Source organism: Monoraphidium neglectum (genome assembly GCF_000611645.1).
Source record: "Monoraphidium neglectum strain SAG 48.87 unplaced genomic scaffold scaffold00339, whole genome shotgun sequence".
Taxonomy (NCBI): domain Eukaryota; kingdom Viridiplantae; phylum Chlorophyta; class Chlorophyceae; order Sphaeropleales; family Selenastraceae; genus Monoraphidium; species Monoraphidium neglectum.
This window is the reverse complement of record NW_014013289.1, coordinates 1-27,469: the sequence shown is the minus strand read 5'-3', so window position 1 is coordinate 27,469 and position 27,469 is coordinate 1. Positions and strand designations below refer to the sequence as shown.

The following is a 27,469-nucleotide window of genomic DNA, read 5'->3' as shown; positions in this document are numbered from 1 at the left end:
GCAGAATGTACCGCGCATGCCCAGCGGCACAGCACAGTTGCTGAGAGGCACTGCAGCTGTCATCCCACCCACCGCGAGGTCTCTCAGGCCCATGGCACTTGTTGAGCGCGAGCGCCTGCTGATGCGTACAGCGTCACACAGCGACGCACGCAGGTTGCAGATGAAAGCTGTGTTGTGCTTGTACTGTATGGCGCATGCAGGTAAGGCACACCCACCTGGAGCTGCCGCACTCTAGGGTGGAGGAGGAGACTGAAATGAGACTGTGCGACCGTAAGAGTAGTTTATGTGCGTCTTATGCGTGCTGTAATCTCAGGTTGCAAGGCGCTGAGGCGACACAGGTTCCGAGTGGAGACAGAACGAACCTCTCCCGAGCGAGTACCGTACCTCACAGTATGATATGAGGGCTAGAATAGGCCAGGCTCCGATGACTTATAAATTCACATAGTGAAGATGGTATTTAAACGTCGCTTAAGGGTTTGTATGGCTGTGCCTCCTGCCTGTCTGCTGAGAGCCGCATGCCAGGTGCGTTCCATTCTGCTGGATCCCCTGCATTTTGCAGCTGCCCCTCGCACTGCGCCCACATCTTGCTGCAAATGTGCAGCAAGGTAGAAGGAATATGTGCTGCTGGTTACATAGGATGTTGCACAAATAGGGCCCATCCAAGCGCGCAGTGCTGCCTCCTGCAGGTGCACTTCGCAGTGCTTAGCAGTGCCGACGCCGCCGGGGTGCCTGTTGGGGTGGTCATCATCAGGTGCTCGAAGCATGACAGTGCTGCCTCTTGAAGACAAAACAATGCCCAAGGATCACGTGCCTCAAGCTGCGCAATGCAATGGGCATGCCAACAGAGACAGGCCGAATTGCCTTTGGGGGCATCGCATCCCCCCTCCCGACTGTCTCTCACCTGTTCGGACCATCATCAATGCACAAGAGGGCCCTGTCGCCATTTGTCCCTGCTGCGCTGCTGCAGCACGGTCGCCGTGTGCCACCGCGCGCCATGGCTGACAGCCCCGCCCACGGCGCTAAAGGAAATGGCGCTTCACGGCCAGCGGCCGCCTTCACAGCCCTGTCAGCCACACCGGCCGGTGCACAAACGTCTCGAGCGCGACTGCGTTGTCGTCCAGGAAGCGCACGGCGTTGGAGTTGGCCGTGAGCGTCAGCGCCTCGAGCGCCGCGCCGAGGCCAAACACGTCGGCCTGCTGCCGCCCCAGCCGCAGCCGCGCGACCGCCGGGGGCATGGCAAACACACGCAGCGCGCAGCCGGCGCCGCCGCCGCGGCTGCTGCCGCCACTGCCGCTGCTGGTGTTGCCGGCGGCGCTCGCCGCGGAGCTGTCTGCGCCGCCTCCTTCACGCCCATCTCTTGAACCGACACTTTCAATTCGATCCTTGCTGCCCTCCAACCCTCCATCCCCCACATCATCCTGCGCGGCGACAACGTAAACTGCGAGCTGCGGCAGCAGCTCCTCTTGCCACCGCTTCTTCTCAGTGGGGCCAGCAAAGTCCGCCAGCAGCTTCTCAAACTGGGCCACGGCTGTGGCCGCGGCAACTAGGCGCTTGCCAGGGGCCCACACGTGCGGCCGCAGCTCGGGCAGCAGCGGGCTGGCCGCCTCGGCCACCAGGCAGTCCTGCGGCGGGGCGGGGCGGCGCGCGGGAGCACCTGGGGTCTGGGGATGCAAGTTGTCACTGAACGAGCACGAGGTGGGTCGGGCCGCTCGAAATGCCCAATGCACGCGCTAAAAGAAGATGTCCATGAGGTGACGTGGGTGGCCAGGGGGGGGGGGCGTGTGCATCACCCACCCGCCAGTGTGACGTGCGGCTGGCCCAGCGGACGAGGGCCTCGTCAGTCGGTGGCCGGTGGGACGCCTCCGACACCTGGGCGGCGCGCCGCGCGCCGCGAGGGCCGATTGTACATGAGCGTGGCGCGGCTGCCAGACGCCTCGCTGGCGGCTGTGGCATTGGCAAACACGCGATGTCCAGGCAAACACGGAGGTACTAGCGATCTCCAGCAAAGGGGGCATGAGTCGGGGCACGCGATGGCGTGTGGGCGCGGCGGGCCGCCGCGGGAGCGTGCGCCGCACCAGGGCGCACAGCGTCGTCGTATCCAGGTTGGTGCAGGTGGGGGGCGGGTGCGGCTCTGGCAGGCCGGCCAGCGAGCCTGCGGCGCGGAGACAAGGGCGGCAAACGTCGGCGCAGCGGGTTTGTCGCGTCTCCTGTCAAGAGTCAGAACGCCAGGCAGCTGCGCTGGCAATACAAAGCTCTGAGCGCGTCCAAACTGGTTGATGCGGCAGTGCCTGCGGCCATGCAGCCTAGGCATCTCAACGCGACAAGCGAGCGCGAGCCAACAACTGCCGTCGCCCCCATGAGGAGGGACTGCCGGCGCGCGCGGGGCCGCGCGGGCGCTCGCCTATCCCGACCGCGGCTGTGGCGCCCATAGCCTCAAGCTCGGCCACAACCTCAGGGTCGGCCCCCAAGGGGCAGAACACGACCACCTGTATTGATGGTTTGCGCGGGCCACGCGGTGGGGCGAATGGGTGGGATGCGCGGAGCAGGCAAGCGGATCGGCGTGTGCGACGCCTGCGCCACGGCATGCGCCGCGGCGCGCAATTGCAGGGGCGACCAGGATTCCGCGCCCACAACGAGCGAGGCGCACGCGGTGGCGAACGCGGGCCAGGGGCCGGCTGGCTCCCATCTTGAAGGCTGACCTGTGGGGGCCGGTAGCGCACGGCGGCGCCGGGGGCGCGGGCGGCGGCGAGCATGGCCTGCACCTGCCCCTTGAGCCCCTGCTGGCCCAGCCACCGGCTCGAGCCCAGGCCAAACGCCTGCACGGGAGCGTGTGGGGGACGGCTGTTGCGGCCGTGCAGCCGGGAGGCAGCACGTGCCGCAGCAAGGACGGACCTGTGCCGAGCCAGCCCAGGCCGTGGGTGTGCAGAATAAGTGGCATCGCTCATCCGCGCCGTGGCCCATGCCGACCTGTCCGCCCTTGACCTCGATCCACGACTGGCCGCCGTGTGCGACGACGTCCACCTCCACCCCCGCCGCCGGCCCTCCCCCTGCGCCGCCGCCGCCGGCGCCGCCCGCCTTGCTACCGCCACCGCCGCCGCCGCCGGCCGCGGCGCCCCTGAACTTCTTGACCACAGCGACTACCCCTGGCGCCTCGTGGAGGGCCTGGAGCTCTGACGCCAGCCCGCGGATGTTATTAATGATGCCCTGCACCCTCTCTGCCGCCAAGGGCGCCGCCACTGGGCCGCGCCCGTCCGCCGGCCCAGCTGCGGCCCCCCCAGACCCCGCGGCTGCAGGATTGCCCGCCTGCTGCGATGCCTGGACATCGCTGCCGGCGACGGATGCATCAGCGCTGGCGCCCGCTGCCGCGCCGGCTGCTGCTGCTGCCGGCGCTGCTGCAGCAGCAGCCGCTGGTGTTGCTGCTGTTGCTGCTGCAGCGGCACAGGAGGTTGCTTGGGCAGCGATCTGCGCCTCAACGTACCTCGCGTTTTGCTGGATGCGCCGCGCGAGCTTCGTTACATTTTGAACGTCCGGCCGCTGCTGAGCAAACGCCAATGCGATGCCGTTAGCCTCCTGCAGCATGCGCAGCAGCTCGGACAGGCTGGGCAGCACGTCGCAAGAGCTGTTGCGTGTGACTCCGAGCGATGGCAACGCGGCCAACAGGGCGGCGGCGGTCATGCTGCCGGTATCGCATGTGCTCGCATCCTCATGCTGCATTTGTTGACGTCGCCGGATTGGCGTGCGCTTGGGCGGCAGCTGGTTTCGCCGTCGAACACTACGATACAGAACTTGTGTGACCCGTGGCGCCCAGTTCACATATGCTCGCATCCGCGAGATCAAGATCCAATGATCTTTGCCGCTATAAGGTGCTCAGTGACAAAACGAACGCGTGTCATTGAATATGTCACAGCTTTATATTATAGAAGAACGCGGACCTCGGGGAAGCCACGTCCGCCTCGGGGACACAGCTAGTAATCAACCAGTCAAGCCGACAACCAGCCTGGTGACTAGCTCACAGCTGATGTAACACCAGTTGCACATGCATGACTTGGTGGATATAGCTTATCAGAGTGTGTGGTGCATAATTGATAGGCAGAGCGTCAAAGTGCTGCCTTTCAAAGCAGCTACCGGCTGTTGTTCGGTGCACACTGAAGATCGGGTACAGTAGACGCAAGTTTTCCCGGCTGCAGCAGCCACGCCGGAAGCTGCGCCTGCAGCGCTTGTGCAACCAGCGTGTCGCGCTGCCGGTTTCCGGGCGCAAGCGTGGGCTTCAGAGTCTCCAGCAGCGCCGGGACGCTCGCGCCGGGCCCTCACGCCATTGCTGCCATCAGGGTTGCTTGGCACAAGGGCGCGCTGCTGTGGGGTCGCGAGCGCTTCAGATGCCCCTACGCTCGACGCAAGCTGGTGCAGCAGGCGCAGCGCGCTGCTCCCCAGCTCGTCAGGCGGCATAGTCGCGGCCTGCAGCTGCTGCTGAGTGCCTGACGTGGCGGCCGCCGCTGCCCAAGGGGCGCGGCGTGCGAGGAAGCGAAGGAGCCTGCTGGTGTAGCTCAGCTCAGCCAGGTGGTCACACAGCATCCCGTGGCCCCGCAGCAGCGCCACCGCCGCCGCAGACAGCAGCAGCGCCGACCCCACTGCCACCTCGGCCGCGTTGCTCTGGGCGCCGGCGGCATCAGTGACGACACGTGCGTCTGTGGCCCCTACCAAAGGGCCCCCCAGTGACCCAGCGTGCGCACATGTGCAGTTGCCACACACTGCAGGTCACGGCATGCCAGAAGGTAGAGTCTAATTGCTATCATCAAGCGATGATCATGTGCGGTGCGGGCAGCCCTATACTTACGAAGCGGCGTGCGCCTCGCACCTGTTTCAGCCGGCTTCACGGCCAGCAGTCAAAAACGCATTGACTTGCAATCAACAAATGGCAAGCAGAGCCATAAGGGACAGTAACGGTGCAGAAACCAGAGGAAGCACGGTATAATTCTCCATCTGATTCAGTTATGACAGGGTAATGTACGCAACCCTGGTGGTACCGTACGTTGCATGCATTCAACACCGCTGCAAGCACCAGCAGCACAGTTCCTCTAGTGTGGCTCTCCAATGTCGAGTCAGGCCCTTAGGTGCTCTGAAAACACAACTTCTAATCGAGGAAACCGCGAAGGACGAGAGCAGCGCCCGGGACGATGTCGCAATCAACACGGGAGTTCGGCAGCCAGAACCGGCTTTGCCCTTGAGGGTCACGACGCCGACGTGCCCTCCCTCTTTTGGCAGCTGTGGCCTCAGGAAGAGCAGCAGCAGCTTGATAACCATGGTGAGCGCGCCTTGTCATAAGCAGCCGGCAGTGGATCACACGAGGCTGCCGCCAGCATGAGAGGACAAGGACGGCTAGCGATGCAAATAGTTGCGAGGACTCTGGCTCTGTGCTCCCTGGACGAGCAGAGGAGAGCAGCACTTCGGGCAACCCGCGCCATGGTGCAGCAGCAGGCCTACTTGGCCCGGGCCATGCACTGCATCACGACAAAAGTGTCAGCACTTTGGTCGTGGGTGGGTGTAGATGCAGCGAGTGCGCCGCGCTTCGCCCCTGACGCTCGTGCGCACCTCTGCGGCGGCCGTCTTGCTGCATGCTGCAGGGTATCGACCTGGTGGCCGGTGGCCGCAACACCAAGAAGCACCGCACCGCTCCTAAGAGCGACAATGTGTACCTGAAGCTGCTGGTGAAGGTGCGTGTTCCCTAGGAAGGGCGTGTCAGCGAGGCAGGCTCCCGCTCATGGTGGTGCAGCGCGTGCGCCTGGTGAGGCCAAGACCGGCGACACTCCTTGCATCGTGCCTGCCCTCCACTCTGCAGCTGTACCGCTTCCTGGAGAGGCGGACAGAGAGCAACTTCAACGCGGTGGTGCTCAAGCGGCTGTTCATGAGCAAGATCAACAGGCCGCCGCTGTCCCTCTCCAAGCTCGCCAAGTTCATGGCCGGCAAGGTGCGTGGTGGCCGGGTTGTTGCCGGTGGCCCTTGACCTGCGGCAGCACAATGGGAAGCGCAGCTGCGAGCGTAGCGGCCTCGGCGACAAGGCAGGCTGTGGTGCGCCCTGCGGCGGGGCGTTCGTTGGCCGGCACGCTGCAGCAGGTGGAGCTGGCAGCTCGCTCGGCTGGTTAGGGAGGACTGGTGGGATCCAGCTTCTGCGCGGGCAGCAGGTTGGGTGCAGTGCAGCACTTCGGGTGCAGTGCAGCAGGAGTGGCCGCTGCTGCAGATTTTTGGCCGAGCCAGCGCAGCAGGCTACGGGCGGCAGCCCGCACGCCGCAACGCATGCAGCGGCCCCGCCGCGGCGCGGCTCAACCCCCGCTGCGGCCACTCGCGTCCCGCCTGGCGTGTTTTTGCCCACAGGAGGACAAGGTGGCGGTGCTGGTCGGCACCGTGACGGACGACGTGCGCCTGCACGAGGTGCCCAAGCTGCGGGTGACGGCGCTGCGCTTCACCGAGACCGCGCGCGCGCGCATCGTCAAGGTGCGCGCGGAGAGGGGTGCCAGCTGCAGTCTTGGCGGCGCTCGCTGCCGCTGCCGGCAGCGCGGGGGTTGATGTCGGTTCCTGCAGGCGCCAGGCAGGGCAACGGCACTGGTGTGTTGCTGCAGGGCAGCTCGGCAGGTGCTTGCACCCAGGCAGACCGTTGCGGCGGACCCTGAGTCATCGTGATCTTCCAAGGGGCTGCGAGACCAGCGCAAGCAGCGCCAGCAGCTCTTCAACAGTCCTTCCGTGGCCGCCGTGCACCACATGCTGAGCCGCCCCCCACCACTGGGCCCCGCCCCATCCCTAGGCCGGCGGCGAGTGCCTGACCTTCGACCAGCTCGCCCTGGAGCGCCCGACCGGCAAGGACTGCGTCCTGCTGCGCGGCCCCAAGAACAACCGCGAGGCCGTCAAGCACTTCGGCCCCGCCCCCGGCGTGCCGCACTCCAGCACCAAGCCCTACGTGCGCTCCAAGGGTCGCAAGTTCGAGAAGGCGCGTGGTCGCAGGAACAGCCGCGGCTACAAGGCCTGATCGGGCAGCGGCGGCGGACGAGGCGGTGCTGGGCGCGCTGCTCCAGCTTGTTGAGGCACTATCAGGGTGCCCCCCGGTGTAACGCTTCTAGGCCCGCATGATCACATGGTGCAAACGCTGCTGGGGTTTGCTGGCCAGGGAAGCGGCTGCTGCAACATCCAGAAGACAGCACCCCTGGGCTGTGCTCGCAGAAGTTGACAGTATATCTCGTGGGCTTGAGGATCATGCTGAAGTATGTGGTGGGTGGTCAAGCGTCGCCTATCAGAGGTGCTGCGGCCTGCCTCAAAACTAGTCTTTGGGGGTTGACCAGCTTTTGAGCCACAGCTGGCATGCCTGCCCCAAGTGACAGGCCTGTGAAGGTTGCCTGGTTTGGGCATCTGTGAGTGCACATCATGCTCATGCGGTTGCCAAGCCGGGCATCATCTTGGGCAGTCAACCTTGCAGTCAGGGCCGGGATGGAGGCGTCGCATGAAATCCGCATCCCACTGACATTTGACTGGTGAAGCTAGATTTGTCCCCGCGGCGTTGCAGTGGCTGAATGCAAGCGCGCCCACAATTCAGTTGCTGCCATCACGCCCCCACCAAGACCAGTTACGTGTGTTCCCTGTGACACTCCTCAGCCAAAGACAATGAAATCATCATGTTGGTGCTCTCACCAGCAACTGCCTCTGCGGGCGCACAAGCTTGAGGTGTGCCAGCCGTCTGGCAAAAGTCTCAAGAGTTTCTGTGTTGCACATGAGAATTTCCCCCTACCCACAAAATTGAGGATTGTGGCTGGATTGAAGGATATGGCTGTAGTGAGCAGCAGGGAGGCACTTCATTGCGCAGGCACTCCATTGTTTAGGCAGCCGAATGCAAGGACACGCAGATTGGCTCCACGGCCTTGCATGCCTTGTGTGATTATCTTGTGGGGTGGCATACCGGCTCAGTCCACCACTTGCCTCTCTCACCCACCAACGGCGCCCGCACAACAATTACAAGAGAGCAGGCGCTGACCACGCCGCATGCAAAGCCGCATTACAGAGGATGAGAGTTCAATGCAGAAATTGAGGCGCAAGCAGCGACGATGCACTGAGGGCATGCGGGGAAAGGGGGACAATATGAATGAGCTTGCGCGCGGCTTTATCAGCACGTGCGCGTGGTGCCGTCCCTGCCCTTCAGCAGGTGTGCCTGCCAAGCCTCGAAGCATCTGCTGCTCGCCAGGCCCCGGAAAACTGCCGCCGAGTCATGTCACACGGGCGCGTGCGCGCCCTCTCACGCGTTCGACGGTATCGTCTGGTACCCCTGCGCTGTGCGCTTGGGCGGCAACTTCCGCAGGATGTACAGGACCCAGGCGGAGGGGATGATCTCCGCCAGGCCGTAGTACAGGAGGTTGAGCAGCGGGTGGGTCGCCACGTCGAGGTCAAGGTCGCGGTCGTCGATGGCGCTGAGCGCCACCAGCACCGCCCTGGGGGCAGGACAGGGTCGACGGTGGGCGGCGCGCAGGCGGCACGCGCGGGCGTGTTCTGCGGGTGGCGTGAAGAAGAGGGGCGCAGGGGCGCAGCGAGCTGCGTCCCCGTGCGCCCAGGCTTCACAGACAAGCAGGGCTGGAGTCGTGCGCCGGCGCTGCGCCCTCCCTAACCGCCTTGATCTCAGCCCTCCACCGATCCAGCCCCATATAACCCCCTCCACGCCCCCCACCTGAGCGTGAAGCACGCGGCGCAGATGGTGGTGACCATGCCGACCTCCCGCAGCTTCTTCTTGCGGCCCCGGCTCTCAATGGGGAACCGCTGCAGCATCAGGAACAGGCGGCCGCCATACAGCAGGAAGCCCACCGCCGCCGCCAGCGACACCGCCGCCAGGAAGGCGGCGCTCAGCACGCGCGAAACCCGGTCCTGCGACGCGCTGACCGCCATGCTCTCGTACGCCCACAGGGCGCCCTGGGTTGGCCGCGCAGGGCAGGCAGGGACGCAGGGTTGAGGGGCACCGGCCGCTGGCGCGGGCGCAGGCAGGACGGCGCACGGGCGTAGTCTGGACCAAACGGGCCGCGGCCCGCGCCCAAGCCGCGTGCACTCGCCCGCGCCCCGCAGCTTCCCACCCACCTGGACGCCGTACACAACGCCGTTGAAGGCGACGAATATGGGACGCAGCGACCCCGTGGGCATGCTGCGCGCCTGGTGGTAGATCTCCGCCCAAAAGAGGACAAGCAGCGTGTAAGTGGTGAAGAACAGCAGGCCTAGGAGGGGGGGACCAGAGTCGAAGTTGGAGCGAATCAGCGGCGCACACGTGCGCAACCAGCGACAGCGTGGCGGGCGGCACCAGCACGCGGCGCCTTCATGTGCAGGGCCAGCCTGCGCGTCCGCCGCAGCTGCCTTCCGGGCGGCCGAGCGCCACCGCTGTGCCACTGCCGGCCACGTGGGCGCATGGGGTTCAGCGCAATGCGACGGCCCTCGAACCGCCATGCCCCACGCCCATAAAACGATGATGCACTGTGCGCCCGGCCGCGCACCCGGCAGGTCGTACAGCACCAGCCGCAGCACGTCCGGGTGCAGCGCGTCCATCTGGGCGCGGAACAGGAAGCTGGCGCAGCGCAGCGAGCTGACGAGCGCGTTGAGCAGGTGGAACACCTTCTGGGTGGTCCAGCCGTACTCGGGGACGCGCAGCTGGATGCGGATCAGCTGGACCTGAGGGTGGGGGGGAATGGGGCGCGCACCCGGGGTTCCAACGGCTGACGGCGGTTCGGGAACGGCTGCGAGGGAAGGGGGTTGGCACTCCTCGGCTGGCCACCTGGTCGGTCCGCAGCTGCCAGCAGAGCGGCACGAGACCGGCTGTGAAAAGAATAAGACCACGCTGCCAGTAGGCTCTGTGCGAGCATGCGTTCCGCGCTTGCGGTCGGCGTCTAATCACCAGGGCGATGAGCGCAATCGATCCGTATGCGAGCGCGAGGCCATAGTTGGTGTAGGCCTGCAGCGTGGGGTTATTCTCCAGGTCTTCCCACCTGCAGTGCACACGTGCGACGGAAGCTCAAGAGCTGCCGCTGCGGCTGCGCGCTCGTGCCACCCCGCATCGGAACGCATGCCGCGCTGCTGCGCGCTGATGGCCATGAGCAGCTTGCTAGCTACACCGCGTATGATGCGTCGTGCGCAGGCTCGATACACTCACCATTTAGGGAAAAAGGTTACGCCATCCTGCAGGTAGGCCAGCGCTCCGATCCCCGGAAGCGACCTCATCGAGGCTGATCAGCCGGTGCGGCAGCCCAGGGTGGGCCCCGTGGCAGACAATTGGATCGAATGGCCTTCCACAACAGGTCTCAAGTGGGTAAGCAAGCTACCTGGGTCAAGTGACCTGCTTCAGCTGCGAGTGCATGCGCGTAATATCATATGCCAACACCTTCGGATTGGTTGGAGGGTTATTTATACAGGAAATGTACTTGACACGAACTGCTCAAAAAGCCAAACGGTTGATCTGAGACTCATACTCTTGTGACGCACAAAACTCCCCATTGGTCAGCGGAGCAGCCGATGACTGCGCAGCTCTGGTGACACGCCTGCTGCGTGGCGCCAGCTTCGCGGTACTCGGCCAGTGATGGACCACCATGACCATGCACATGGGGTGGAACCGTGGCTCACCGCACCCATTCCCAAGGCGAGCTGTGCGTGCAAGCTGTGGTGTTTTCAGGGTGCCTGCAGCCCGGGGCTGCGGCCTGCCCAAGCGGCTTGCGCCAGCGTTGCAGTGACCCTGTGCCTTGGATGCGCTCTCTGGCTCATGGAGCTGCTACTTTTACACCTGCTGCGCGCCATGCTGTGTTTGGCACAGACGCAAGTTAGTGCAGATTTTGTGTGTAACACATGCATAGTGGCTGTGCGTGCTGTTGTTCGGTTGGTTGCTTCAAACAGCAAAGCGCCTCGTTTGAACGTGCGTGTGAAGGTCACGCATACGACAGCCGACGGCCTTGCCTGCAACACGAGATGTCGCATGCTCCACAATCCAAGCGCAGCACCAAGATACAGCGCTCGCCTATGGATGCTATTTCTTGCTGGGCGCCGGCGTCCTCGCCCCGTGGAACGCCCTGATCATGGCTGCCGATTACTGGGCAGCAGTGTACCCGGTGGGGCGCCTCTGTTGAAGCCACCCCAAACGGCTGGCATTGCTGTCAACAAAAGAAAGCAGAGCACCCTGTTGGCCAGTCTGCCAAGTCTGCTGCTTCGCCTGTGCCGTTCGCGCAACTGGTTTTGCTGGGAGATGCGCACGCGCCGCCATGCGCCCCCACCACAACCACTTTACAAGCAGTGCTGCCACGCGCCGCGGGCGGCCGCCACAGGGGCGTCACGTGGACCGCACCTTCACGGTGTGCTACCTGCCTACCTGCCTGCTGCTCATCGGCGTGTTCATCCGCTTCCCCAAGCTGCTCAGCCACAGGGCGCGCATCCTCACAGGCTTCGGGGGCTTCTTCACATTGATGCTTGCAGTCCCGATGGTGCGCCTCATCCGGCCCTGCGCCATTCACGCTCAGCGCCCTGCGTGCTTTGCGTGCTTCGCGAGCTGCAGGGTCTGTGAATGAGTCGAGCGAGGCTCTCTGATGAGGGCAGCTGCGACGGAGCCGGCAACCCAGCTGTCAGCTCGGCCCAGCAGCCCTTGGCGCCTGCATCGCACCCTTGCATGCCCCCGACAGATCGACATCGTGTTCGTGACGGACGCCAGCACCGACGGCCCGCCGGGCGCCTACAGCCTGCTGCTGCTGACGGTGCTGCTCGTGGGCGTGCTGGACGGCGTGTCACAGGGCGCCATCTTTGGCGACGCCGCGGCCCTGCCCAGCGAGTACACGCACGTGAGAGGGGTCTGCCGAAGTGGCGCACGCGGCCGCAGCTCGCAAGCCAGCCTTCCGTCAACGGCGCCCACCAGCCTGCATCGCTGGCATACAGCGGCTGGCGCCAGCACTGCCTGCGTGCAGCTGATTGCCCCTGGGTTGCTGACTGAGCCCGGATGAAGTGGCGCCCTGGGCCCACAGACTTGTGGCTGAGCCCCTTCGCCTTGACGTCCAATGGAGCGCCAGGCACGCCCTCACACTGCTGCCGTCCCTCTTGGAACGCACAGGCTGTGGTGGGCGGGACGGCCTCCTCTGGCGCGCTCATCAGCCTGCTGCGCATCGCCACCAAGGCCTCCCTGCCTGCCACGCGAGAGGGGCTGCGGAAGAGCATCGCACTGTACTTCGGCCTCAGCGCCGCGCTTAGCCTGGCCTGCTTTGGCGTGTATTCGGCTGTCCTGCCGAGGCTTGGCGTAGTCGCGCACTGGCGGCGGCGGCGCACATCAGCGGCGGCGGGCGGCGGCAGCGGCCACAGCACCCCCCGGCGAGGCAGCCTGGATGGGGGCAGCGGAGGGTTCGCACGTCGCGTGAGCTCGCTGAGCGATGGCGCGCAAGGCGGCAGGGGTGTTGGAGGCGCGCCACCTTTGTCGGATGAGGTGCGCGGTCGCTTTGGATTTACAACCACTTGCTTGGGCGTGGAGTGGAACAGCACTGATCTTGAACGCTGGTGCTTGGGTGGCTTCACTTGCACTCTCACTGCCTTGAACCTGCGCAACTCTCTTGTTTTCCTGCAGGAGCCTTTGATTCACGAAAACCACGAGGCCGGCGCACATGAATCAGCGACCGAACATCAGCAGGGCCACGGCAAGCGCAGCGCCGCTGCGCCGGGATGGCGCGAGTGCTTGATGTCTGTCTGGCGGCTTGCCCTGGCCATTGCGCTGATTTATGGTGAGAATGCCTGAGGTGGCAGTTGGTCCGCAGTGTCGCCTGAAAAACATTGCGGTCGCCTGCTCTCCGTGCTCTTGGCAGAGCTTGATTGCCCCCCTGCTTCATCACGCTGTCGATGCTGCTCCACCACGCGCAGCCCAACCGCCCACTGCATCGCTGCTCTGCTGCGCACCAATGATCCTCCCACCCCAATGCGGCCCTGGACCCCGCCCCTGCGCGACGCCAGTGGTGACAATCGCCATCTTTCCTGGTGTCTTGGCTGAAGACTCCCACAACGCCACCCTGGGCGACTGGTGGGCTGTGGCCTTGGGTGCTGGGCCTTGCGCTAGGTGTTGGAACCCTCATGGTTTGGGGGAAAGCAGTGCAGGCGGGCATCACAGCGCAGCATCATACTCCCACGAATAGGTCCTCACTGAGCAGCATGCTTGCGACTGTGCGGTCACAGGCTTTGTGACCATCATACACACAAACACATAACGCGCGCATTCCTGTTGATGTATCCACACACAGGTACCCTCTCATTCTCATGACCCTGTTCAACTTCTCAGACCTCGCGGGCAAGAATGCACCTCTGCCCAAGTTGACACAGCGGGGCCACCGCACACTGCTGGGCTGGTCGACCGCACGGGCCCTGTTCCTGCCGCTTTTCCTGCTCGCCATGCGCCTTGGCGCGCCGGCGGCGGTGATTGGGGCGCTCACTGTCACGCTGGGCGTAAGCAACGGGTGGGTGCGCTGGCGGCGCGGCAGGCGGCTTCGAGGCAGACCTCGGAGCGTGCGTGCTTGGCGCAACAATCATGCCTTCAACGTGCTGCGTCAAGCCTTACTTGGCTGGTGCATGCGTCCCGTAAGCTTTGTGCAGCTCAACTTCTGCATGCAACTGTATCGCGACCTTGCTCGGATACAGTCGGGTGAGGATCTTCACCCTGCTCCCTGCTCCATCCCCCAAAACCCCTCAACCCCCAAGGTACCTCACTGCGCTGGTGATGACGAGCGCGCACGACGCCGCCCCCAATGTAGCTGCCGCTGACATGCTGGAAAATCTGATGGTGTTCAGCCTCGTGCTGGGGCTGCTGCTGGGCGCGCTGCTAGGGTGGTGCTGGGTACTGTGAATGGATGAACAGAGGCGCGGTGACTGCGAGTGTGTGTTTTGCTATTCAAACGGCAGGCCAGGGCTCGCAAAGGCCTTTTTGGAAATGATGAGGCATTCAAACAAATGCATTTGTTTGTACAATATGTGGATTGTAACACGTACCAAGGCATGCAAGGAAGCAAACCAGGCCAGGCCAGGACGATTGTGCTTGCATCGGGGACAGGCGGTGAGACAGCAAAGCGGTGTGTTTGTGTGTGGACGTACGTGAGGTGTGATCACCGGACGGCGACATGCAGTTTTTTTCCAAGTGGGAGTATACATACATGTAGGTTCATGCCATTCAGAGCTGGCCTGCAGGTTCGCACTTGTCTTCATCAGGTGCTACGCAAAAAAGGTCTTCCATCGTATTGTGCAGTTTGAGCCAAGAGGCTTGAGGGAGGGTGCTCAGATTCATCTTCAGCCAGCTGACAACGTGACAAGAAGGGTGGAGGCCTGCACAACAAATAACAGAGGAGCCAATGGGAGGGCAAATAAGACGAAGGAGCATGCCAACAGTGTTCGCAGCTGGCCTGCGCGCTTTGGCAATCCGCTGCGGTGCAAACACCTGCACTCTGCATCAATGTCATAACCTTACACATAACCTACGCAAGCTGGGCCGACTGACACGACCAACCTTATTCTTGACCATGTTGGGCACGCGTCACCCTGGGAGGCAGCGATGCGCGCGGGCCCCACCGACCTCAAGGATGCAGGCGGCGCCATGATCAATGGTGGAGGCGGCTTAATGTGACATGAATAATCCATAGCATTGATGGTACTTCGGAGGTTGGAGTCACCCGGTTTTTGGCGCGCGATTTCACATTGATTTTGCCGTTTAGGCCGGTGATCGCCCGGAACAGAATATGCAAACGCGCTGCCCTTTCCTATACCAATTGTGACATTGTGACCTAACTGACGATTGCAGAGTCCCGCCCGATATCCCACACCGACCTCGCGAACGCTCGCACGCGCCTTGCCGGCTTAGCGTGACGCCCTGCAGGGTATCCAAAACGGATTTCACCGACAGCGTCGCCGTGTCAGGGCTTCATCTCCCGCGGTCCCGCCCCAAAGATCGCCATGCAGCCCGGGATGTGCCTGAAAGACAACACTGAGGTAAGACAAAGCCGCTGGGTTGCATGTGTGAGCTCGCCAGCCAGCTCTGTCATGGGGTGGGCGAAGAGCCCGGCTTTGGCGCGCGACCAGAGATCGCGCATTGTCAGCCCCCTGTGACCCACTGGCACCGATTTCTGATGGTACCTGTGATTTTTGAACCGTGCCTTCGCGTGAAGGCAGTTCCCTAGTGCATCACTCCCCTCCGCCCCGCTGCTCTGCACCTGCAGCTGGCTGTTGTGTACAGCGTCGTGACCAAGTCTCATTCCACCACCTCCTATCTTGCTTCCCCCCTTAATAACCGCAGCCGTATGGCACCAAGGGGTCATGCGGCGCCTCGGAATGCAGCGACACGACGCGGGACACCTCGACAACACGCGACAATTCGAAGGAGTTTGCCGCCGCCGCCGCCGCCCCCAGCGGCCGCTCCTCGCCGTCGAGCCCCCGCGTGTGTGTCGACGACCTCACGCCGCACCTGCGCTGCGGCCTTTGCCGCGAGCCTGTCGCGGGGTCGCTTGTGCTCAGCTGCGGCCACCTGTTCTGCGGGCAGTGCCTCTGCGACCACCTGATGGCGACGCCGGCATGCCCAGCTTGCCAGATGAGCCTGCGCGCCATTCCCGTGCGATGCATCGCCATCGATCATGTGGTGGGCGCGCTGCTGCCGGCGCTGTCGGCCCCGCAGCAGGAGGCCTTCCGGCGTCGCAAGGAGCGGGGCGAGAGTGCGCCCTCCATCATTGCCAAGATGCTCTGGTGGCTCGAGGCCGGCACGCCCGCCCCCTGTGGGGCCGGCGAGCATTCTGTTGCTGGCCGCGCGCCAGCCGCTGCCCCGTCTCTGCAGCAGCACGCGCAGTCGCAGCAGCAGCTCGGGCACCAGCAGCAGCTTGGCCACCACCAGCTTCTCGGCAGGGCCAGCAGCGGCGGCTCGGCGGGCGCACCAATGGGCGCGGCAGCGAGCGCAGCCGCATCTGCGCGCATCGCCGCAGCCTCAACCGCTGCGCACGACGCTGCCATGGCCGCGGCCATGAGTGCGGCCGCTGCGGCAGCTGTCGCAGCCTCGGCGCCGCAATCGGCGCCGTACGGCCTGTCTGCGCAGCTCAGCAGCATGGGCTTTGGTGGGCTCAGCAGCAATGCTCTCGGCCTCAACAGCGGCCTGGGTGGGTATGGCGCCATGGGCTCTGGCACGCTGGCTGCGCTGGGCGGCGCTGCGGGCCTGTTGGGGCCTGGCCTGCACGACCCTGCGCTGCAGACGCTTCCTGACATGGCTGCATACAACGCGGCTCTGTCGGCCATGGCAATGCAGTCAGCGGCAGCCGGGATGCAGGGGCAAGGGGCCTTCATGAGCGGCTACCCCGGGCTTGGGGGTCTGCTGGGCATGTGATGCGGCCCCGCGGCAGCTGTCCGGCTGCTGTGCGTGTGTTACACAAGCCGCTGGGCACTGCGGTTGGTGCATGCAAGCGAATGCCAGCCGGTACGCTGTACAGGGCCAAGGTCTGGAGTGACTGTGTCACTTACACGTCCTGCCTGCTGTGGTGAGGGGCCCTGTTAGACCGTTCCCGCACCCCAGCCTGGCGGTGGGGGCCTGGCTCCAACACAGGCAGTTCGGCAGCTGCCACTGCCTCCTGGAGCCTTCGATGAGCACATGCGCGGTTGACAGCTGTTCTTGCTTTAATGGTGTGTGCAGGATAGGGCCGGAAAGGCGCCGCATGGTGCAAACCTCGGCCTGAGGTGCGTCTCGTGACACGCACTGGTGGTCTTGCGCAGGCGTTGATGAGTTTATGGGCAGGGTTGCAATGGCTGACTGAGTGATTCACCATATAGCATCAGCAGCATGCAGGTGTGCAGCGCAATGCTCTGTGTGGATTGGAGAGTTCTGGAGCGCTTTGCACCAGCCCCCCACTATTGCAGCGACATCTTAAAGCTGTTTCATTGCACTGCTGGCCAGGCATACAAGCCCTGCCCTCGTGTCTTCATATCTGCACCCATGTATTTTAACTGAATGTATGCAGGCACTGTTCATGGTTGTGTTGCAGGAATCAGCTTTGACAAAACTCTCACCTAAGGTATGCATCATGTAACAAAAAGATTGATTGGCAAAGGCAACTTTGCTACATGCTCCAATGCAGGCATGAGTGTGTCTGAAAAAAAAGTTACTTGCCGGTCTCTCCATAATGTAGAATAAAACGCATTCTGCTGGTACAGGCGTGAGGAAGTCGTGCTGCGGCAGGCCCGCCCTTAGCGCCACACGTCAATAACGTCGTCCTGCAACGGGCCATGGCCCTGCGTAGAGGCGCTGTGCCATGGCTGCTGCCAGCCCTGGCCTGAAGGTCCCGTGCCGTAGCGAGGCTGCTGCGGGTGACCCTGCGCCCCCCCATGCTGCTGCTGCTGCTGCTGGTGCTGTGGTCCATGCTGTTGCTGCTGCGGTTGCTGCTGCGGCGGCGCCTGCTGCTGCTGTTGGTGGTGGTGGTGGTGCTGCTGCTGCTGCCAGACGCCGCTGCCTGTGGACCACTGGCCGACGGGCTGCCTGTTGCGGTCCAGAGACACATCCCAGCCAAACAGCTGCGTCGCGACGTACAGCATCAGCACCACCACGCCCAGCACCAGCACGACCTGCACACAGAGGGACCGCAGAGGTGCAAGGTCAGCACGCATTGTCAGCAAGGCAGCACGAGCGGAATGTCTGCTGGCGCTAGGTGAAGCTGGTCTGTATCCTCTTCTCAGGGCTGCCGCTGTTGCTGGGGACCACGGCCACCAAACCAAGCGTGCAGCCCAAAGCCACAAAATGCACTCACAGATAGCACGCCCTTGACCAGCGCCAGCACAAGCAGCGCCAGCGCGCCCTTCACGGCTGTCTCCACCTTGCTGCGGGGCGTCGAGGGCGGCACCAGGGCCTGCAGCACGTCCGCCGCGCGGGCGACGGCAACGCTGGCGGCGCTGCCGCAGGCGGCCCCGCAGAACTCAAAGGCGCGCTCCAGGAGATCCTGTGAGTGGAAGTTGTCGTAGAGAAGGATGGTCAAAGCCGCATGTGGAAATCACTGCTACCTCCTGTCGCCTCTTGATGGGGCAGGTCAAGTCTGGTCCCAGCTGCGCACCCGCTGGTTTGGTGGATCGTCCAAGGGCGTGAAGCCGTCTGTATAGGTGCCAGTGTACGCCAGTGGGTGCAGTTGCAGCCGCGGCTGCCGCCGCTGCCAGCTCAGGGCGCGCCGGCCGCATACTTCCAGCGCGCGTGGCAACATCTGCATTGCGCTGCTGGCGCTGCGGGGTGCCCGCTGCAGCCCATTTGCCGCTTGCATGATGAGTGATGGGGAGGACAGTGATGGTTATCGCTGCTGCACAGCACGTCTCAGGTGTCACGCAAGGCTGATATAGAACTGCGGCGAGATTGGGATGCCTCACTGCCATCAGCCTATCAAATACGATGTGTTCGTGTTCGAAATTGATCGTCACAGTAAGCCATCTCATCAGCACTCATTGCCATGACACCTGCCGCGATGGGTAAGTGACGATCTGGCTGAACTATAGGAATGACTCTCCTCCATATTGATGTTGCCTTGCAGAGACATTCATTTCTGTTTCTAACACGCAACACACATCTGATTCAGATCAGTCTATGCAGACAAGAGGCAACTGAACCACACTTCACCTGTTCCCTGTGCTGTCCTGGCAGGGTTAAAGACGTTGTGAGCATTTAAGCAATACCAGTGGTAGCAAAGCCAAGAGCTGCCAGCAAGACGCGGGACGGGTGCGGAACGGACAACACAGCAAGAGCACAAGCGCACCAAGGAGGCGCACATGAGCGGCAAGGCAAGCAGCGGGTGCATTGCACAGCGGTATTCAGGGGCGGGGGTTCCGGCAGTTGGTGTGTGATCACATGTTTGCCGCTTGCTCCTGCAACACTGCGGTCTGGGTTCCGCAGCTGCCACTGAAACTTTTGTGCAACCGGCACACAAACGAACATTCGCTCAAGCTGTGCGCAACGCTGCTGCCGCACCTGCGCTCTGTTGCGCAACGCGCTCTGCAGTTTGTGACGGTGGGGGGTGATCCCCGGCGGCCGGACGAGGCAGAAAGGCCACCACGGTTGGTGACCGATGACGACCTCGACATATATCTGGTGATATCCATGGCAGTTGGTCTGGCGGGATTCATGCTCAAGGTGAGGGTTGGTGTTTCCATCCGCCTGCAAGCAGAATGTGAAAGGGGTATGGCAGCCGCGCGCAGAGCACTGCAAAGGCAACGTGCAGCTGTGATGGGCTGCTGTCATTGGGTGCCAACAGCGATGTCGGTGCTGGTGCCGTTGGCTGCTGCTGCTGTGCACTGCAGCTGCACCGACGTGGCGCATGCTGCTGCAGCAGCACGCACTCTCCGCACACCTGAACGTCACAAACCACTGGGGCGGAGCCCGCCTCTACACACTCAACGCATGCGCCGCCTCTTGTACGCAGAACGTGCCCCTGGCCTGGGTTGCAGTGTTGGTGTGCGTCGTCGGCCTCGCCAACCTCAAGAGCACGTCGGGCATGCAGCATGTTGCCAGCGCTGTGGTCTTCTCCATCATGGGGGTGGTGGCAAATTACCTGCACACGGGTCCCAGGGGCCTTGCTGCCCTGTTCCCACCGCGGCCAACCGCCGATGCTGGTGCCCCGCCCACGGCGTGATTGTCCTGTGTCGTACCTGCGTGTGGTGCGTCTAGTGCATACTGTCCCTTCACATAGGACGACCCTCATCAGCTGCTGTAATGCGTTGCACTCACCCGGGTCAACGCATTGGATCAAGAGGGGGGAGGGAGCAAGTGCTTGTTGCAGCAGCAGTGTCGTGCAGATGTTAGGTCACACGGACTTTTTGGTGTCAAGGCTCTCATCCTGCCAACGAGCCCACTGCCGCTCCAGGTCTCGGGGATGAGCGTGACCGGTAGCTAGTGTGATCTGTACGGTAAGTGTATGATGCAGAGCTCACTCAATCACTGACCAGAAATGTCTGGCACGTATTACGACGTTCTCGGCGTCTCACGAGACGCCACCGTCGACGCAATCAAGGCAGCGTATCATCAAACAGCCCTCCGATTGCACCCTGACAAGCGGCTTTGTCATGCGAATAATTTTAGCAGCAGCATCAGTGTCGGCGACTGTGCCAACGTGACAGGCGGGGTGAGCAGCAGCGCAGGCGGCGGCAGCGCAAATTCAACAGGAGACGCCTTTCATGCGCTAAACATTGCCTGGCAGGTGGGGCAATCCAGTAGTAAAGTTATCCAAGCGTGCCTCATCTACCTTGGAGTCGTAGTCGGCCGTGACCGTCTCACTGGGGTCGTGTAGTGGCAACTGGGTGGCAAGCAGCTCAGTGCTCAAAGCGAGTGGGGTACCCCCCCCCCATCGCAGCCTTCATACATTTCACGATCCTGGTATGCCATGCATAGCAATCCTATCTCGATGCAATTGCCATTGTGGCTGTGTGCACACCAAAGTCCTATTTGTCAACCTTTCTGCAACATGTAGGATCCGCGCACGTGGCATGTTCACCTGGCCCAAAACCATGCACCCTCTCCTGCTCTGTGTTGCCCCATCCAAGACGCTGCGCGACCCGCAGCGGCGCGCGCGCTACGACCGCATCCTCACCCAGCGGGAGCTGCGATCAGTGGTCACGCTGCAAGACGAGATCGATTTGGACGAGATGCATGCGGAAGAGGAGCCTCAGGGTGAGCCACACGGTCGAGCGTCAACCCGCAGTCAAATCCAGCACGCGCTCGGTGCTGGCGCTTGCTCTGGCTCGGCCACGGCTAGACGGTGCCCATGCCGCTGTGCCCCGCGTCATACGCAGGCGGCGGCAAGGTGTACACCTATGTGTGCCGCTGCGGCGACGTGTACGCCCTCAATCCTGATGACGACGAGCTGTGTGAATTGGAGGCGGTGGTGGTGCCCTGCAGCAGCTGCTCCAACCACATCTTGGTCAGGCTGCACAGACAACCGCCAGGCGTGGACTAGTGGAGTGCGCGCCGCGGGGGTGAGGGTGTGTGAGCATCTGCGGCGTGAGAGGAGATGCTGAGACACGCATATCCTGAGGGTGCAAAGGTTTGTTCTCTGCTACAAGGACTGCTTGTTACACACGGTCTTGCGTGCCACGTGTTTTCCATGGTTTTGGGGGGCATGCGTACTTGGGGTTGGCAGTCAAGGTCAAAAGGGTATTTCGCGTGAGTTCAACCGAATTCCCGGGTGCGCATGCTCTGGTCTGACATCCCGCCGTATGGGACGCCCCAGAGGCATAGCTGCCCTTCCAAAATCGTCTGTGCAAAAAAGGGTGAAAGAATGGGACCGGTGCAGCTGTTCTCTGACCATCACGATCTGATTGTGGGATTGTGGGAGGTGTGGAAATGTGCATGGGGATGCACACGTTTGCCGAGTGCTTGGAGATTGGCAACGCCTTTTCGCTTTTTGCATGCTCGAAGTGCCCCTCCCCTTCATAGCCGGGTGAAACCCCTGGTTTGCAGTGCAACACTTGAGCAACCATGCAACTGTCATCACTGCACCCGCCAGACAGGCGGAGACCAAGGCAGGGCCAGCGGGCACATGCAGCATTTGGCAGTACGGCAGGGGTCACAGCGGGGCTGGTCCACGGCACGGGGGCAGCGCTGCGAATCACAACAGCCCTGCAAACGCTGTTTGTGCGACTAGCCAGTACCAGGGAAGGGGGCCAGGGGCGGTGGCATCGCCACTTGGGGGTGGCCAGCGCCCGGCGCGGCCCCGCCGCCGCCGATGTCGCCCAGCGCCATCATGCCGGGCGGCCCCAGGGTGGTGACCATGTACGTGCCAACCAGCCGTGGGCCCCCCATGGGCGCGCTCGCCGCCGGCGCCAGCGGCGCGGGCGCGTACACGCCCGCGGCCCCCGCGGCCGGGTGCTGCAGGCTGTACGCGGCCAAGGGCGCCTGCGCCGCTAGGGGGTCGCCGAACAGCAGGGGCCCGTCCGCCTCGTGCTGGAACGCGCCGCCTGCACTGGCGGAGCGCTGGTGGTAGTACGAGCCGGCGCCGGCGCCGGCGTCGTCGCCGCGCGCCCTGCCGAAGGGGCCCCCCAGTGCCAGGTTGAGCGCGAGCGGCTGCGACAGGAGCAGCGGGTGGCTGGGGGTGCGCTGGTGATGCGCATGCTGCTGCTGCTGCTGCTGCTGCTGGTGGTGGTGATGCTGCTGCTGTTGCTGCATGAGCAGCGGCTGCAGGCGTGTGGGCAGCGGGGAGCTGTCTGATACGCGCGCAGACCTGCATGACCCCGAGGGCGTCGTCGCCGCACTGTCGTCCACCGAGGCTCCGACGCCAGCAAAGACACCGCCACCGCCACCGCCGCCGCCGCCGCCGCGGTCGGCCAGCGGTTCTGGAAGCGCGACTGGCGGCTGCGGCGCCTGGCAGGCCGTCCCCAAAGGTGCTGGGGCGTGCTGCTTCAGCAGGTGTGCATACTGCTCGGCCGCCGCCGACGGCGCTGACACGCCCCACATCGGTTGCGGTTGGGCCTGCATCAGCAGCTGCGGCGCTTGGTGGGGCCCCAGCATGTCGACATCCACCTGCTGCTGCTGCTGCTGCTGCTGCTGCTGCTGCTGCTGCTGCTGTTGCTGCTCATGTTTTATGGCCGCCGACTGGAGCTGGCCCGCGGCCAGCACTCCTGCCGCCGCAGATGTGGCCGCGCCCGGCGCTGCGACCCCCGCCGCCGCCGCCGCCGCCGCCGTCGCCGCCGCCGGCAGCTGCTCCGGCAGGCCCAGCGTGCGCTGCAGCTCCAGCAGCTCCGCCGCCAGCGCCTGGTTGGCCGCGCTCACGTGCGCCACCACCTGCTGCAGCCCGAGCGCGCGCCCGTCTGCGTCGGCCTGCGCGCGGGCCGCGGCGGCCGCGCGCGCGCGCGCCGCCTCGGCGTCGCGGGTGAGGCGCTCCAGTGAGTCCTCCAGGGCGCGGACTTGGTCCTCCAGCTCTGCGGTGTACTTGACGCGCCGCTCCTTGGAGCGCGCGGCGCTGAGGCGGTTGGCGATGATGCGCTTGACGCGCTTGGGGTCGAGCGCGAGCAGCGCGTCCCGCGCGCGGCCGCCGGGGGCGGGTGCGCCGCGGCGGGCGCCGGCGCGCTTGGCGGGGGCGGGCGTGAACTCGTCGCTGTCGTCGCCGGGCGGCGCGGCGGGCCTGCGGAGCCCGGGAAACAGGGGAGGGCAGTGGTGCGCGGTCAAACCACCAGGCACGGTCACCATGCAGGCTGCCAGGGTTGTCCCGCACTTGTCACCTTGGCCCTGAGCACAATACTCGTTCTTTTCAGGGATTACAAAGACGATCGTACACCCTGCCTGATGCCATCAGGCATGAAAGGTCCACCCACCTGCCATCATCCGCGCCCGCCGCGCCAGTTTCCCCCGAATCCCGCTCCAGCACGCAGGGCAGCGCGGGTGCGAATGAGTTGCGCCGCTGGTGCCCGCCGCTGCCGCCGTCGCCGCCGGCCCGCTCCGGGGGCTGCAGCGGCCCGCCATTCGCAAGCATAGCATCGTCGCTGGATTGCCTGACGGCCGCCCTTGGCGACAGCGCAGCAACACCGCTGCCGGCCCCGTCCACATCGGGCTGCCCGACGCCAAACGGCAACGACTGCTGATGGTCAAGCGCACCAGCCTGCTGAGGCACGGTGCCTGCAGGCGCCTGGGGCGCAGTGCAGCATAGAGTGTGCTGTTGACGCAACGTCTGGGCGCGCTGGGACACAAAGTGACATGCGAGCGCGCACAGCCGCGGCAGCCATCCCGCTCACGCAAGTCCCTACCTGCAGTCCAGACCGCTCCGGCGAGTCATCCAAGTTGAAGGTATGGAGAAGCGCCCAGCTGTCGCTCAAAGACCTGCAAAGGCACTCGAGGGTGAGACACGCGGTGTGTAGCGCGTAGAAACGTCCTAGCCTCAGCGAATCGTCTTCCATCCCCACCTCTGATGCCTCGACGCCGCCCATGGCCCTGAAGGTGCGCTCATTGTCTGTGCAGTGTGGGCAAGCGGCCATCCAGCGTCTATGCGTCCCTCTCTATTCAAGGATGGAGTCTGCTGAACGTTTCTACTGATACTACACGTTGCGTCAAGGCAGAGCTGTCCCCTTCCTGTGCCACCGGTCCGCTTGTTGAGTTGAGCGCAGTGATGGGCAATGAGCAATGCAAATGGATTTGCAGGGAGTTTTGCGTGACAAGGCGCCGTGTAGCGAGCGTGCAACACCTGCACTGATGCGCCGGCTCCAGGATTTCCGCACCCCCCCCCTACAGTACGCGTCACCGCATGCAGGCCCACGGCTGCGCAAGTGCAGGCCAATGCGCCGACAATGAAGATTTCAGAATGGGTACGGGCAGGAATATCCCATTCGTTTTGAGCAGCTGCTTGCCACACACTTGCCACTTCACGCCCCCTGTGTTACAATGACGGCCGACTACGACTCCAAGCTAGTTGAGCTATACTTTCATTCCAGATACTCACATTGGTTTGGGTGTGTATGGCTGCATGTGTGGACGCTGCAATGGACAAGTACGGTACCGTCTGGTAATCCATTCTATAACCCATCTGATGCGCTGCAACCCCATCTCGCCCGCACAACTCTGGACAGTCGTCTTCACAACAATGCATTGGATGGTAGATTAAAACAAACGTTGCGGCCGTTACAAGTTGGTTGGGGCTCAAATCGTCGTCCAGTCCTGTCCCTGCCGCTGAAAACCTCATCGTTGCAACGAAAGTGTGTCAATACAACACCGCACAAGCAACAACTCGTCAAAATTGTAGAGAAGGAATGGCATCAGGCTTCAATGCGGTCGCTAGACCCGTTGCTACAATAAGCACGTGTGCTCTTGAGCCACGTCAACTCCCTCGCACCGCTGCCGCCGTTGCCACAGCCCCCATGCGACCGTGCAGCAGCGCGCCGGCCCTTCCGTGGTGCTCTTTCTGCCACGCGCTGTTTAGGGAAGGAACGCCTCCGGCGGCGGCGGCAGCATCTCGCCGCCGCGGCTGTCGAGGAAGAACACCAGGGCCAGGTACGCCACCCCAAAAATGATGGATATGGCGCCCGTCCAAACAGCGGTGCCCTGGCCCTTGGCGAGCAGCGGTGCAGTCGGCGCTGGCGCAGCTGCCGGCTGCTGCTGCTGCTGCTGTTGCTGCTGCTGCTGCTCCTGCTGCTTCGCAGGCGCCGCCTGCTGTGTGGTGTCGGCAGAAGCGCCTGCCTCGGTCTCCTGCTGTGCGCGACAGGCGAGACCCCGCCTGCTGATCCGGGAAGCACACAGCGGCGATTGTGACGCCTGAACGCGGTGGGAGCGCGCCACCAGGCGAGCCTGGCTGGCGTGAGAGGCGAGCAGAGCCATCAATGCGTGGCTCCGGACGAGCTGAATTTCGCTGAGGAAAGTGATAGCTTGCAAAATAATATTTGCATTGGGTAATCAATGAGCGACTAAGGAGGCGCAGGGTGGGCTTGCAGCGAGAACGGTGAAGGTGGCTGGTGAGAAGCGAGCCCCCTTTGAGCGTTCCTTCATTCATCCAGCTGAGTGGCAAACGCATGGCTATCGTTACCATTGATTATTTACATAGTGCATAGGCAGCACCGTTTCTAGACCTTCGGTGCACCCGGTGATCACATTGGACGCGGTCAGCGACCTGGCAGCGCGCTCGACCGCGCTATTTAGGCCGCAAAGCTTATAGATTGAATTGCCCTGTATACAGGACAGCTCAGCTGAGTCGACCGCGGCGCATTTATGGACTGAGGGACGCCCCGCGACCGACGTGAGCCCCAAAGCAGCTGCATTGTAGCGCATGGTGATTTGCTGCCTGCTCATTCGGTATACTGCGTGGGCGAGTGGGGTATCGCTCTGCAAATAGGGCAGCCTCTTGCTGCGTGCTGTTGGGGCCGTGCATTGGCCCGGACAGCATATCATCGTATTACTGGTACCTGTAATACTTCATGGTTGTGCTGTGGCGGCGCATGATGGCGGTTCACAGGCTGGAGAACGTGCACAGCGATGCTGCAGCGACCTGCTCAGACGCATAGGGCGGGGCCACGCTGTCCCGAAGCTTTGGAAGCGATCCAACGCCGCCTCAGCTCGAGGTGTAGGCCAAGGTGAGCTCCCTCGGCAAAGTGTGCGCGAACGGTCTGCCGCCGCTGCCGCCGCCCCGGCCACCAGGGCTAACGTCATCGTTCGCATGTCCCGCGCAGGACGTCCATCCCACCTTGCAGCATTTATCCGGCGCCATGGCGGCCGCATGTTTCGTGCGCGGCGGTCGAGCAGGACTTGGAGGCGCCCTCGACGTCGGGCAGGGGCATGCACCTAGGAGGTGTGTGGGGGGTCCCCCATTCAAGGTTCAACGCACGCCTGGGCCGGCTGGTGGGGGTGCCAATGAAGCCCTGGCTGTCACTGGCGCAACCTGCACACGTACCTGCAGCACACATCAACGCCACAAACGAGAGCGCCTCGGCCCTGCGCAAGAAGCTACGCCCCCCGCCCCTCACCGCCGCGCCACATGCCTGCCCGCAGACGTCCACATTCACTCGCTCTTTGCCGCCCCTGGGGGCCCCTCTGCGGTGATGGAGGGCGGCGTGGCTGACCTGGCGCACGTCCCCGGGTTAGGGCAGAGGATCAAGGGGTGAGCGGCCCTCGTGACAGCAGCAGGGCACCTGCCCTCGGACCTGCCCCTGGTGGCCGGGCACTCGCACTGCAAGAGCGCCTGCGGCCTCAGCTGCAGCCCCAGCCTTTCCGCTGAGCAGCGCAGGGCGAATGTTTTTCCCGCTTGGACGTGCAGGTAGAGAGAGCATCTGCAGGCAGCCAAGCACCACTGGCCTAGCACTCACTCCCGCCTGTATCCCCCCAACCCCGCCCCCGGCGCCCGCGCAGCGCGACCACGCTGCCGCTGCTGCTGGACCTGCTCCGCTCCGAGTCCGGCGCCTTCCGCCCGCGCGACACGTCCCAGGCGCTGCACCGCCTCGCCTGCCTCCACCGCCAGTACGTGCGGCGCCTGCGCGCCGCCCGCCTCGCGACGCGCGAGGCGCAGCAGGCGGCGCGCGACGACTACGTGTCGCCGGCGCTGGCGCTGCTGGGAGACCTCATTCTGCGGCAGGGCGAGGAGCTCGACCCCTGGGCGGTGTCGCTGGCGTGCTGGTCGTACGGCGTGCTCGACCACCACGACGACGACGTGCTGGGCGTGCTGTGCCGCCGCGGCGCGACGTGCCTCCGCGCCTTCCAGCCGATCGACTGCGCGTCGGCGCTCGTCGGCTGGGCGCGGCTGCGCGTGCGCACGCGGCCGCAGCGCGAGTTTGTCGACCAGCTGCTGAGCCAATCGCTGGACTCGCTGTCGCTGGCGCCGGGGGACTGGCAGCCGCAGGAGCTTGCCAATGCCGCATGGGCGCTGGCCAAAATTGGGGCCGCGGGGAGCCACAGGCGCGCGCTGCTGGACACGCTGATGGATGTGGTGCAGTGGCGGCTGGACGACTTTAACATGCAGGTAGGCGCGGCCTCCCTGTGTTTTGGGGGGGGGGGTTGGAG

The 27,469-nt window shown here is 63.8% G+C and overlaps 10 protein-coding genes across 10 annotated transcripts; 5 read left to right on the top strand and 5 right to left on the bottom strand.

The window, feature by feature from the left end:
- Positions 1-1,055: 1,055 nt before the first annotated feature.
- MNEG_2865 (hypothetical protein) lies at positions 1,056-3,675 on the bottom strand (the record flags this gene model as incomplete). Its single annotated transcript, XM_014048666.1, has 6 exons — positions 1,056-1,622; positions 1,795-1,869; positions 2,076-2,152; positions 2,369-2,486; positions 2,700-2,816; positions 2,968-3,675. The coding sequence occupies 6 exons, from the start codon at positions 3,673-3,675 to the stop codon at positions 1,056-1,058; spliced, it is 1,662 nt and encodes a 553-aa protein (XP_013904120.1).
- A 1,624-nt stretch (positions 3,676-5,299) lies between these two features.
- On the top strand, positions 5,300-7,018 carry MNEG_2864 (60S ribosomal protein L18-3; the record flags this gene model as incomplete). Its single annotated transcript, XM_014048665.1, has 5 exons — positions 5,300-5,302; positions 5,622-5,711; positions 5,837-5,965; positions 6,370-6,489; positions 6,797-7,018. 5 exons carry the CDS (start codon positions 5,300-5,302, stop codon positions 7,016-7,018), a joined length of 564 nt encoding a protein of 187 aa, XP_013904119.1.
- A 1,254-nt stretch (positions 7,019-8,272) lies between these two features.
- MNEG_2863 (hypothetical protein) lies at positions 8,273-10,227 on the bottom strand (the record flags this gene model as incomplete). Its single annotated transcript, XM_014048664.1, has 6 exons — positions 8,273-8,465; positions 8,699-8,937; positions 9,100-9,233; positions 9,507-9,681; positions 9,905-9,995; positions 10,160-10,227. The coding sequence occupies 6 exons, from the start codon at positions 10,225-10,227 to the stop codon at positions 8,273-8,275; spliced, it is 900 nt and encodes a 299-aa protein (XP_013904118.1).
- An 845-nt stretch (positions 10,228-11,072) lies between these two features.
- MNEG_2862 (nucleoside transporter, putative) lies at positions 11,073-13,858 on the top strand (the record flags this gene model as incomplete). Its single annotated transcript, XM_014048663.1, has 8 exons — positions 11,073-11,105; positions 11,319-11,474; positions 11,670-11,825; positions 12,092-12,457; positions 12,596-12,749; positions 12,976-13,042; positions 13,260-13,472; positions 13,714-13,858. 8 exons carry the CDS (start codon positions 11,073-11,075, stop codon positions 13,856-13,858), a joined length of 1,290 nt encoding a protein of 429 aa, XP_013904117.1.
- A 1,097-nt stretch (positions 13,859-14,955) lies between these two features.
- On the top strand, positions 14,956-16,366 carry MNEG_2861 (hypothetical protein; the record flags this gene model as incomplete). The annotated part of the gene is made up of 2 exons (XM_014048662.1): positions 14,956-14,991; positions 15,296-16,366. 2 exons carry the CDS (start codon positions 14,956-14,958, stop codon positions 16,364-16,366), a joined length of 1,107 nt encoding a protein of 368 aa, XP_013904116.1.
- Positions 16,367-17,220: 854 nt separating this feature from the next.
- MNEG_2860 (hypothetical protein) lies at positions 17,221-18,227 on the bottom strand (the record flags this gene model as incomplete). The annotated part of the gene is made up of 3 exons (XM_014048661.1): positions 17,221-17,595; positions 17,778-17,966; positions 18,078-18,227. 3 exons carry the CDS (start codon positions 18,225-18,227, stop codon positions 17,221-17,223), a joined length of 714 nt encoding a protein of 237 aa, XP_013904115.1.
- Positions 18,228-20,508: 2,281 nt separating this feature from the next.
- Positions 20,509-20,957, top strand: MNEG_2859 (CSL-type zinc finger protein-containing protein, putative; the record flags this gene model as incomplete). Its single annotated transcript, XM_014048660.1, has 2 exons — positions 20,509-20,671; positions 20,794-20,957. 2 exons carry the CDS (start codon positions 20,509-20,511, stop codon positions 20,955-20,957), a joined length of 327 nt encoding a protein of 108 aa, XP_013904114.1.
- Positions 20,958-21,640: 683 nt separating this feature from the next.
- MNEG_2858 (hypothetical protein) lies at positions 21,641-23,468 on the bottom strand (the record flags this gene model as incomplete). Its single annotated transcript, XM_014048659.1, has 2 exons — positions 21,641-23,120; positions 23,311-23,468. 2 exons carry the CDS (start codon positions 23,466-23,468, stop codon positions 21,641-21,643), a joined length of 1,638 nt encoding a protein of 545 aa, XP_013904113.1.
- A 1,433-nt stretch (positions 23,469-24,901) lies between these two features.
- MNEG_2857 (hypothetical protein) lies at positions 24,902-25,300 on the bottom strand (the record flags this gene model as incomplete). The annotated part of the gene is made up of 1 exon (XM_014048658.1): positions 24,902-25,300. One exon carries the CDS (start codon positions 25,298-25,300, stop codon positions 24,902-24,904), a length of 399 nt encoding a protein of 132 aa, XP_013904112.1.
- A 951-nt stretch (positions 25,301-26,251) lies between these two features.
- On the top strand, positions 26,252-27,432 carry MNEG_2856 (hypothetical protein; the record flags this gene model as incomplete). Its single annotated transcript, XM_014048657.1, has 4 exons — positions 26,252-26,264; positions 26,465-26,573; positions 26,822-27,277; positions 27,429-27,432. 4 exons carry the CDS (start codon positions 26,252-26,254, stop codon positions 27,430-27,432), a joined length of 582 nt encoding a protein of 193 aa, XP_013904111.1.
- Between the last annotated feature and the right edge of the window lie 37 nt (positions 27,433-27,469).